The sequence below is a fragment of the Protomyctophum parallelum genome (genome assembly GCF_964188405.1).
Source record: "Protomyctophum parallelum genome assembly, chromosome: 5".
Lineage (NCBI taxonomy): Eukaryota > Metazoa > Chordata > Actinopteri > Myctophiformes > Myctophidae > Protomyctophum > Protomyctophum parallelum.
In genome coordinates this window covers 41805674-41817942 of record NC_139702.1, presented here as the reverse complement: position 1 = coordinate 41817942, position 12269 = coordinate 41805674, and the positions used below count along the sequence as shown (strand labels likewise).

Genomic DNA, 12269 nt, shown 5'->3' with positions numbered 1-12269 from the left:
AAAGGACCACGTCTGAGGCGGATGGGCTCACAACAGGCTACAATTATGCTACAGCTGGAGCAGCAGTTACAAAGCCACAGGCTTACATAATCCCAGAAGTCATCACACACACACACACACACGCACGCACGCACGCCTTAAACATTTCGCCATTTTACTATGAATTATGGTAACATTATTCAGGAGAAGGCGAGAAGCTACAGTATGTATGATTCATAACACTATTAAGCTTCTCCAATAGTCATAATTTCATTGTATTCTGTGAATAGAAATTATCCTTTGATGTGAACTTGTAGAGCAGTGGTTGTTGACATAGCGTTGCTGTTGGGCAGAAACCTTGATATATATATATATATATATATATATATAAATAATCATTATTATGTTTTGTGTAAATTACTTCATCATAGAAGAGACCAAAGATTATTTTCAATAAAAGTTCACTATACATGTTGTACTGTTCGTTTATACTTCCATACATTAATTTGTAGGCCATCGCACAGCGCAATGGAAGAAGGCTTTGTTCACAGAGTGTTTCTAAGAACTCCCAACATCAGCCAGTAAGTTCTTGTCAGTGATCCAGTTCATTAACAAAGAGGCTTAAGTGATCGCAAACGAAGATAAGAGCTCCTAATCTTTAAAAAAACTTCTACTCCAAAGGGTCACATAGAGGTAGTTTTTGTTTGTTTTTTAACAAACAGTGGATGTACAGTACCAAGATGGCTTTACCTAGAGATGTCCTTCATTCACTGTCGGGTGTTAACCGTCCAAAAGTGTCACTTTTTCAGGAAATGGAAAAAGATAATCTGTGATCCAATGGACCCAATGTTTAATTAATTACGTTTCAACCCCACGGACACACTTAACCACTAGCGATAGTATCGATCTACAAGCTCACAATGCCACACTCTTGTAAGACGAAGTAGTGTATTAATTTACGAAAACAAAATACAATAGATACATAAAAATAAAAAGTTGAAATGTGGAGATACAAGGTTTCTGCCCGACTACAGCAACGGTCGCCAGGTTTTGTCAATGTGCTCTGTGAGTACAGAATGTGTTTGTCTCACCTCGTCCGTCTGCCAGACAGCGGTTGTAGCCCACCGGGCTGAAGTACTCGAACACAAACACCGCTATAGCCGACACCAAAAGCAGCATCACAAACATCATCACCCAGACATCAGCACTGAAGGGCTCTGGGACAGACAGAGAGAGAGAGAGAGAGAGAGAGAGAGGGAGAGGAGATTAATCAAAATGATTAAAAAAAAAAACATCTCTCTGGTAGATGCATGTTCATTTGTATTTGGAAGTGATGTGTACACAGTGTGTGTGTGTGTGTGTGTGTGTGTGTGTGTGTGTGTGTGTGTGTGTGTGTGTGTGTGTGTGTGTGTGTGTGCGTGCGTGCGTGTGCGCAGTGTGTGCACATGTATTATGAATGAGTCTGCAGTTAATCTGTGCATCTGTGCAAACATTAACCAGTATTACATTTTAAAAAGAAAAGGGGAAATGAAAGTTGCCTTAAAACTGCAATAACTCAGATGTGGGAAACCAAATCGCCAATTAAGCCAAGAGGGGAGGGTTAGCCCCTGCTTGCTCAGGGGAGATATTGCACTTCAGGCTTCAGGCAGACCCAAATAAAAAAATGGGCCCCGACCCAGTGTTTAGCAACCAGCGTGCTAGTTAGTTAAACAGTAATAGTACATTCAGCCATACAGATTGGTTCAAATACATTTTAATTCGTTCAAAATAAGTTCCGGATTACAGCTTCTTTAAATTGACAGGTGTGTTTCTATCATACCAGTTATTCCAATTTTCCACTTAATTCATAATTAAGTAGGCATAATTAGCATTCTGTCTGTAACATCTCAGCCCTATGTGCTGTGACATCACATAACATTTATCAGGCTGGGTAATGATAATTGCTAACTGTCGGAATTACTGGAGTCAACTTTCATCAAAGACGTGCAGGAAACTGAAAGCAAAATTGCACCCTCTGTCATATCTGCTGACGGCATCTGTATTTATGTCTTCGTTCATACCGTTCAATGCTGTTCAATGCCGTACATCAATGTACATGAGTTGTGCTTTGCCGTTATATGTTTTCATAACAGCTTGGTAAATACCTCACCAATGGTCAGAAATGGTCCCAAATTTCTGAACACTGATGACAATGGCAAAAGGTTTTGCATTAGTTATGGACTCGCTTGATTGATTTGATCGAAAACGATGTAGAATAAGCACAGGAAAGCACAGTTCAATACAAGGTGTGCTAGACTATTTAAATTGTTTTGTTTTTGTTCCTTTCCTAAGACAATCTTGCTGCTGCTTTAATGCACAACTGATATATTTCTAATCGTGATCCGTCCTAAAATCTTACGGCTAGGTGTGCTGTCATACTCATTTCAGCACGGCTGGAGAGCCTATTTCAACCAATTGCTTGGTCAGAACAATACCTTTATTAATATAAATATTTCATTCCACTTTTTCCTTTTTTCTCCCTTTTTGGGCGAGTACCACCAGAGCTATTAGGATTAAAAGACTAAGCACTAAGGCTTGTGTACATTGGGGGTCCTTACTTTAACTGTAACTGACTGTGGTTTATGTGAAATATGTGATTTTCCCATCACTCGACAGTTTGTAAAATACAGTTTTGAAAAAAACGCCTTTGATATTGATATTGGAGTTGGGGCCAGTTGGCCATTCCAGCGAAGTGACCCGGTGCAGTTCAGCTATGTCATCATGGCCACAAGATCTACAGTATGACGTGGCCCCGAGACACTGAGCTCGTGGACACCAGATGACAATGTGGTGGCCACTCGGGGGCAAGTTATCTTGTGGCAATGACATTGAAATAAACTGTAATAATGTGGTCCCCTGCAGTCCCCACTCCTTTCGGGTATTTTTGTCACTGTGTATTTGCACATACACTCGAAATGTGTCCTCTGCATTTATCTATTAGTGCATTGCTCTGAGAGCAGTCAGGGGTTAAGTGCCTTGCTAATGGACCCTTCGACTCGTAGACCGGGGCTGGGGAGTGAACCGGGCACCTCCTGATTCCCAGACAGCCTTCAGATGTGCCCTTTCAGAACACTTCCCTGAAAGTGCCCTGAAAAGCCACAGTCCCCCCCATTCACACCTGATTACTCTTTGTTTGAATAATGGCACATTATCTCTAAGGAATACTGGACAACTCATCCCGGTGCTTGCCCGTTTTTCCTCCCGGAATTTTCCCCAGTGAGGGGGCTAACTTTGTAATATGCTATTTTTTGGAAAAATATAAAAAGATACTCCTAAGGAAAGGCTATATTGTTTTACTTATGTTGACCCTATAAACAATTTCAAATTCAAAGTCCAGTCCAGTCAGGTAACTGTTTGGTGGAGATGCATGCAATGTATGCTTGTGTCAGAAACCAATAAACAAACGTTTTAAAAAAGAAAGAAAAGAAAATCAGACAACAGTCTCAGTGTGAGACCCATGGTGAAATGAAAGACAGACCAAAGATGTACTACCAACCACCATTAAACACCGGTCAAAAAAAAAGAATTGACATGCAAATTAATTTAACGAGCTCGTTATAAATCCTGCCTCGTCTTCAAACTACTGTGCAGGTGTCAAATTATATTGATATTCTTTGGTTTAAAAAAATAATAATTTGCGTCATCCGTAGACGCCACAGTCTATTCCTGTCAAATTCTACTCATGTCTTCATCCGAGTGTGTGAGTGTGTGTGTGTACTGTGTAGAGGACGTCATGACTTGGACATCTTCCAAATGCACCAGGTGCACGGCTCATCTCCTCACCGAGGAAGGCGGAGGGTGACACGGTTCCGTTGCTACGGGAGACCATGACGCTGATGCCCGTCTCGATGAAGGGCACCGAGAAGTCAATGACCTCCGACCTCTCCTCATTGATGGTAAGCGAACCCACCGCCATGTGAGCTTTCTTCAACTCCACCTGGGGCCCAGAGAGAGAGAGAGAGAGAGATGGGGGTCAAAGACATGTCCAGTGGAAAAACAGACTGGATATTGTTAAACGTCTATAGAACACTGTTTCACAAACTGTGGGTCGGGACCCATTTGTGGGTCACGGACCAATTTTTATGCATGGGTCACGACTCGAGTAAAAATCAAATTTTCATATTAATTCCTGCACTTGAAAGATACATATTTCAAAAGAAGGGAAGCCAAATTATTTTGGGGGGTCCCCAGATAATTATTTTGCAACTGAATGGCTGGAAATTAAGAGTTTACATAGAACACATAGTAAATGCATAAACTTTCCTTAATGATTATAACTGGTTTCACCGTTTCAGTAATTATTTATGATGTATTTTCTCTATTATTAAGGTTATTGTAGCGGTCAATTTGTATTGGGGGTGGGGAGGGGGGCGGGGGTCGTGAGACATGGCCAAAGCATTTCCGGGGCCTAAAAAGTTGAGAACCCCTGGCTTAGGCTATCTTACTGCTCTAGTCATACCTGTACCTGTTTCTGTGGTGCTGCTATGACAACTGAACATCCCTCGGGATCAATAAATGTGTATATCTATCTATGTATGCCGTAAATAAACTGGAATAGTTTTGACTCTGGGTTACTATACTGGCTGGTCTGTACAGTAGTTCTGTTGATGGCCTCTCTCTCTCTCTCTCTCTCTCTCTTGCTCCTTTTCAAAGCTTAGTCCCCTTTCTGTGAGTCTTTGCAGGTATATTTAGACCTACGGCCTGAGGCACTGGGCAATATTTGAAAGTGACTCAGTTCACAGGGGATAGAGCCTGCAAAAAAAAAAAAGATTTCACCCATTCTTTACACCTGTAAACTTGTGATATGACAGAAAGTTGATTTGGTCTCTCTCTCTCTCTCTCTCTCTCTCTCTCCTCTCTCTTTAGCTCTCTCTCAATCATTCATTATATTCCATTGTGTGTCCCTTCTCTCCTATTAAAATTAAATCATTATTATGTTTAGCATCCACACATGCGTGTAACGTGCATTCCCCAACGCTTACTTTCTCGCAGACAGATATTCCCAACATGGTTGGACCATAGTCAAAACAATTTCACATTTAATTTCACATTTTAACCAGGTAATGCCTGCCATTTAATAATAAAGCAATTTGCAGCTGTATCAGAATCAATTACAACACATCAACGTGTAATGGAAGCATTCTGCTGTATGTCTAATGTGCAGTGGTGGACAGTACCTTGAGTACTGTACTTAAGTATATTTCACTCTGCACCAAACTTGGTACAAACGCTGTTCAGGAGTCTGGCATGCCAATAGTCACACCAGGTACACTATGGGCCCTATTTTTGCCGGTGCCTTACCCCTTATTCCTAAAATTATTTTCTTTTTTTTTTAACTATTTTAAAATACTTAGTGAAATGTGTGGAAAATCTGGGAAAAAAATGCTCACCACTAGCTTTCTTCACAGATGTGTTCATAAAGGTGTCTACAATCACATATCAATTTGTTCCAACCCAACTCCCTTGGGAAACTTTGTGACAGCTGCTGAAAGATGGGGTACCATTAGCAACCAATATAAGGCAACAATTTCCAAATTTCATTATGCTTTAAGTAGCATATGTGACGTGTCAAACTAGGGGGTTTTCATGATTCTGAATCCATTGCAAGCATTAGCTTTGCACAAAAAACACTCCTTTGCCTAAAAATGCCTATAGCCGTCATAACAAATATGATGAGGTCAGCACATTTGGAGACATTAGGGAAAGTGGCTATGGCCGAATTTAGCCCAAGGACCTATATCCGACCTATATCTATATTATTTAGCGCTTGTTGTGCCACTCATGCTGCGGATACATTTTCTTCTCTCTCCGCTCGCAGCTTGTGGGAGGCGGGTGGGCGCGCGGGCGGGGGCGTGGGGGAGTGCACGGCAACTGGCACGAGGGGTCCTGGAAGCCACAGGCCCAGTGTTGCTTCAATCTGCACCAAACTTACTAGCACAAAACTAAATTGCACAAATATGGGGCACTACAGCAGTGTTACTGTACAGCAATTTGTAACATTTCAGATGGCCAGCCCATAACCCGGTGACCATTGTTCTGACCAGCGCAATATAGGGATGGATTTGAAGGCCAGAATAGCCTTTTTAAAGGCATGTACTTTTGAATACACAGTTATTTAATTACATTTAAAGGACCACTTCACCACTTTTCATCCTACCTTCATATAATTGGGCCTCACTAATGTTCATGATAAAATGCCACAATTCTTTTCCTACTCGGTCTGTGTCTCATAGTAATAGGAGAGCTGTGGGCAGTTCAGAAACCGTCCACCAGTTCAGAAACGTCCACCAGTGGCGAATCCAAGCTGAATGAAACTGCAGGCTTTCTATTCATTTCAATGCAATAATGGAAGCCATCATTCTCAAGATAATATTTTTTATCTTGTTTTAAAAAAAATCGATGTCACTGGTGGATGTGTTTCTGAACTGCTTACAGTCCTCCTATGAGACAGACTGAGTAGAAAACAATTGTGGTATTTTATCATGAACATTAGTGAGGACCAATTATATGAAGATAAGTTGAAAAGTGGTGAAGTGGTCCTTTAAGTACTCCAGCACTTTAACTCAAGTAACAGAGAAACTTTCACTTGTAGTTGAGCAACATTGAATATCATTCTACACAGTATACTTTGACTCTAGTCCTGGGGATGAGTACTTTGTCCAGCACTGCTATGGTAGTACTGTATGTGTGAAGGAGAGAAGTGGGTCCATTCCTGAGGCTGCATTCTACCTCACCCAACCCCCCCCCCTCTCAGTCCAGTTCAATATGTCAACAAGGTTTGTTAAGATTTTCGGGAGATTAGGATTGGGGTAGGATCAATATATGGAATGTCAGTACAGGTCAGCTCCATATATGGAGATGGAGGCATGATGTCACGAAGTGTGACCATATAATTTTATGGAGGTGTGACGTGACACACCGCAATGCAGGTTTTCATAGTAAATGCGACATGCGGTCGCAATAAACAGCACAAGTTCACATGAAAAACAAAAACACAAGATACTTCCGTTTCCCACAACGCATCACGTTCTTAACGAGCCATGTTTGAAAGCGCACACGCATGTACATGCACACACACACACACACACACACACACACACACACACACACACACACACACACACACAGAGCAACATCTGTGTGGGCTTGTAGGTCGACAGAGTATACCGAGCTATGTCCTCACCTCTCCGACCATGCCGTTCCACGTGCCGTTGATCTTCTTGCCGTGTTTTCCATTGGTAACCAGGTAGAGGTCGTAGGTGAACTTCACCAGCTTGGCGATCCTTTTCAGGATGTCGATGCAGAAGCCCTTACAGCAGCGCTTGATGTAAATGCCGGAGTCTCCAGTCTGGTTGCTGACAGCGTGGATTATTGGGGGTGGGGTTGGGGAGCAGAGGAGAGAAACACTTCTCAACAAACAGCTCTATACCGTGGAGGTTTGAGGAGAGAACACCACCTGGGTGTCTTTTTCAAAGATAGAAAATAAAATGAAACTAGAAGATAGAGATCAGAAAGGACACACATCAGCCCATTATGTTGTTTTGTTTTCAACCCTTTTCATGGTCCATTATCTATTCGGCATTTGAGCCACGGACCACCATTTGAGATTTAGCCTCTCAGACTAATACTTTCGTTGTTGTGGATAAGATTTTGTCCACATTTCCATGCTGTATTGATGTTGGTACCACAGGAGAGACAACAGGCAAACGTTGATCAAAATAAGAATTCCTGTACATTCTCTAAATTGTGTAGACTTCTTGTAAATTAAGTAATGCAGAATTTAACTCTTGAGAGCATAAATTCCGTAAAATGAAACGGGCCTGTAAAGCCCTAACCACAAGAGAGGGTCGCCATGCAACTCCCTGCAACATGCAACTACTTGCCACCAATATTCCCAATGCCAGTTGCAAGGAGTTGCATTGGTGTGGTTTGTTTTGTTGCAAGGAGTTGCGAGGAGTTGCAGGTAGTTGCAGCTGGTGTGGTTTGGGCTTAGGGGTCCAATTGGTTTAATTTTACGCTCTAAATAGTTAAATCTAATAAGGGTCCATTTGGTTACCAAATCTCCATCATTAGCTAGGGACCACCTGAACCCCCTCAAGGACCACTGATTGAGACCCACGATTTTAGACAAAGACAAACAGAGAGAGAGAGAGAGAGAGAGAGAGAGATAGATAGAGAGGTTGAGATGAAACAAATAATAATGGAAAAGTAAATGTCATGGTATTTGTTCTTTAAAACCGCAAAAAACATGTTTTCTTTTTTTTTTAATATTTTTTATCCCACGATTTTGTAACCCATTTTTCACACCTGTGTCAATTATCTAATGTGATCCTGGGCTCTACAAACCCTCCGCCAACCTTGTCCCCATATATGGGGGACATGGGGAGAGCAACGGACTTGAACTCATGCTTCCTTCATGGTTGAGTGTCCAAGTTGCTCCTTTACACCTGACAGGGGGGAGTTTCCCTGGTTGGACGTACAGTAGCGCGTGGAAGGAACACGTTATTCCAACCAGTTACCAGTTACCAAACTCCACACAGAAAGGACCTTTCGCCAACCCCGCCTCGGGTATGGGCACCGATGACGCGGAGGAGGAAACACGCCACCAGCACCCACAGCTTCATGTGGGTGCTGGTGGCGCACCGACATGAATCATTGTGATAATACAGATGAATAGGAACTTGTGTAATAATAATAATAGCTTGAATTTATATAGCGCCTTTCATGAAACCAAGGGCGCTTTACAAAATGAACAACCAACAAACAGAAAACAAAGCAACAAACAATGATATGCCATAAGCCTGAGAGATAGTAGATAAGAGATAGTAGGCCTCGTACGTTACTTCCCTTGATCCAAGCCAGAACACAATCGATTGATCGATCATTAAAATAAAGTAAACATGTTTACTTTACTTTTACTTTAAAATGCATGCAGACCATGAGCCCACCCATCTGATCACTTCACTGATCACAAAGACTTTTGAGATTTTCAAGTGGGCTCTGATCCATTAACGGTTGGGAACCCTTGACCTATAAGGGGATGCGAGAGGGGATGTGGGCTTGTAGACCTGCTATTTTCACTAGTTTGGGTCCCGGGCAAACCGTCTAATGAATCTCTCTTTTGGGTCTCGACCTGAAAGGTTTGGGAACCACTGTACAAGATGACATTCCACAAACCCCCATTAGAGAAAATGAGGGGGTGATAGGATAGAAGCAATAGAGCAGAGAAAAGAAACTGGAATGTGTAAATACTAAATAGAAACTGGAATGTGTAAATACTAAATAGCAGAGAGAAGATAAAAGAGAGAAAGGCAGCTACCAAAAATGGATGTATGTTACAACACAAAACAGTTTTTCTTTCTTCGGTATTGATCATGCAGACCTGCACTCCATTTATTTATAATACATACAGTATCTCTCTGTCTCTCTAAGGCAAGACAGTGAGGACATGAATAACAACACAGAGAGTTTAAAAGCTATCTATCTATCTATCTATCCATCCATCCATCCATCCATCCATCCAGTGGTCCGGGGACCGCCAGTGGTCCCTGGGGTAATTCCAGGTGGTCCCCAGCAAAATGATGCAGAGTTGATAACCAAATGGACCCTTATTAGATCTTTAACTCTTGAGAGTGTAAAATGAAACCAAATGGACCCGTAAGGGTTCATCAAGAGTTGAATTGTTATCTGTATTAATACATTTACACGAAGTCTACACAATTAGAGAATGTAGAAGAATCGTTATTTTGCTCAACCACAGGAATTGCCTGTCATAATTTGACCCCCCAGTATCAGGATGTATTAGGATGTTGATATTCATTCATCAGCCAACACTCCCCACTCACAGGTAGTACCCCCCCCCCCCCCCCCCCCCCCCCCAGAGTGGACGTATAGGGCCTTAGTCCAACTCCTCCTCCCAGCCCAAATCACACCTTGGAAAGCATGAGTGTCTATTTCAAACAAAGTGTTTTTTGACTGGGGGGTCATATTTTGACAGCAGGAATAGCCTGTCATAATTTGACAGTATTAGGATGTTGATATTCATTCATCAGCCAACACTCCCCACTCACAGGTAACCACATCAATAGAGCATGGAATTGTGGACAAATTCCAAGGACTACAAAATATTCTATGTTTTAGGTCTGAGAGGCTCAAATGGTGCATGGTCCGTGGCTCAAATGCTGAATAAATGATGGGCCTTGACATGAAAAGTGTTGAAAACCACTGATCTATCCATCTATCCATCCATCTATCTATATATATACTGTATATCTCAGCCTTTTGTCTGTTGTGCCCTGCATGCAAAGCATAATAACATTATGGATGCTTGTATAGATTGTAATCTAATCTCACATGAGTTTGAGCTGCTTGCGGCAGGGCACGGTGTTCCTCATGCACGTCCCGCTGAGCGGGTCCACCTCCTCCACGATGACGAACGGCGCCTCCTCCAGTGTGACGATGGACAGGTGGTCGTCCTCGCGCTCGCCGGCGTCCGCGTACAGCTCGAAGCGCGGCCACACGTGGTAGCGCATGGTCAGCGACCGCCGCTCCCACTTGCCCACCTGCAGCAGAGAGAAAGGCGTCCGTTTAGTGAATTAAGAGCACTGTGTGTGGGTTGTTTTTTTTAGGTTAACTCAGTGGTTCTCAACCTGTGGTACGGGACCATAGAGTTATAAAGGATAAGATTTTAGTGACATCATAACCCTAAACCCTCCCACATTATCATACTGTAACGGTATGTAATACAGGGTGTAATACCTGATTTATTTTAATATCAACATTTAAAAGTGCATGTTGTATTATTTAATATAATACAACAATATAGAGTTTTACATTCGGGAGGGAGCTCTTGGAGAAGACTCTTTGTTTGGAAACAACCACGGAACTACTCTAAACAATAAGCGTGTGCGTGCGCGCGAGCGAGACACGGACATTCATTCGATTCATTCATTTACCCAACACAGACAGGTGTCTGCATCATGTTGATTCCTGAGTTGATGAGATAAACGGGTCATAATAACTTGAGCTTTGTTTCTGATACTGCTTGCTTATTTAGGCTTTCTTTACATTCAACTTTATCAATTGTGTCTTAAAGGGAGATCATTCACAACCCGTGATTTCATATTTTAGTAATTGTTGATAGAAATATCTGACCGTTACAATACAACAACATCTGTGGGCGAGGCTTAAGTTCAGGTGGGTGGTGCTAAGGTGAAAACCATGCAGGTATACTTAATGAACTGGTGGGTGTGGCCACATAAAAACATAGTTTTAACACTTTCTGTACACCTTTTTGAAAGAAATCTCCCTCCTAGTATAATCATAGTACCTGATGATCATGTTTTAGGTCGGAAAAAAATCACGGCACTCCATCTTCATAAATCCACGGGTCCGCCTGCAGTCCCTGCTCTGCCCAGCAGGGCCGAGCGCTTCAATGTTGGAGAGCCTCCCTGGGGGCTTGGTCGGGACCCCCAGGGAGGTCGCTCCCCACATGATTTTGAGCGGGGGTTCCCAGAGTAAAGTAACAATTTAACGAACTTTAAAGAATTTAAAGAAAAGATCATTACTGCATCAAAAGTAATCAACAAACTATACTATAACTGATCAAGCATTGGCCAAATTGTTATAAGATAGAGGCAAAAATTGTGAAAATAGCAGAGCTACAAGCTCACAAAGCCTCACAACGCAACGCGATGTACATTTGTGAGCTTGTACATTCCAAGTGCTTATCAGGATGAGGAAGGGGGGGGTCCCCAGTTCAAATATGATTATTTGGGGGTTAACTGATGCTAAGAGGCCAGGACAAGTTCACAGCATATTGTGACAGATAAATCACAGATGGGGGTTGAAGGATATACCGAGAGGAGAGGAGAGGGGAGGGGAGGGGAGAGGAGAGGAGAGGAGAGGAGAGGAGAGGAGAGGAGAGGAGAGGAGAGGAGAGGAGAGGAGAGGAGAGGAGAGGAGAGGAGAGGAGAGGAGAGGAGAGGAGAGGAGAGGACAGAACAGAACATATTCACCCTGTCCCATCGCCTATCCTTGTCCAGGAGAATGATGACCAGTTTGGGATACATCTGGTAGCCGTCCTCACTAAACGACAGGTTACGCCCTTCAAACGTCACATTCATTAGATACCTGAGAAGAGGAAGGTGGGAGACAGATTTACACAGTTATCAAAGGGTGCACACACACACCGGTCCTTGGGAGGTGCCAGCCAACGGGATAAACGCTAATAAAACAAAATGTATTAGTCG

The 12269-nt window shown here is 42.6% G+C and overlaps 1 protein-coding gene across 1 annotated transcript in view; it reads right to left on the bottom strand.

Annotated features, from left to right (window-relative positions):
* The window catches only part of grin2bb (glutamate receptor, ionotropic, N-methyl D-aspartate 2B-b), a gene marked incomplete at its 3' end in the record, with an annotated part of 126993 nt that overhangs the window by 18477 nt on the left and 96247 nt on the right, over positions 1-12269 (bottom strand). Inside the window, exons 6-10 of the mRNA XM_083764855.1 lie at positions 12036-12150; positions 10372-10580; positions 7202-7373; positions 3802-3955; positions 1071-1196 (exon numbers count right to left, since the gene is read on the bottom strand). Coding sequence (XP_083620981.1) covers positions 1071-1196; positions 3802-3955; positions 7202-7373; positions 10372-10580; positions 12036-12150 — 776 coding nt within the window. The remainder of the gene's footprint in view (positions 1-1070; positions 1197-3801; positions 3956-7201; positions 7374-10371; positions 10581-12035; positions 12151-12269) is intronic.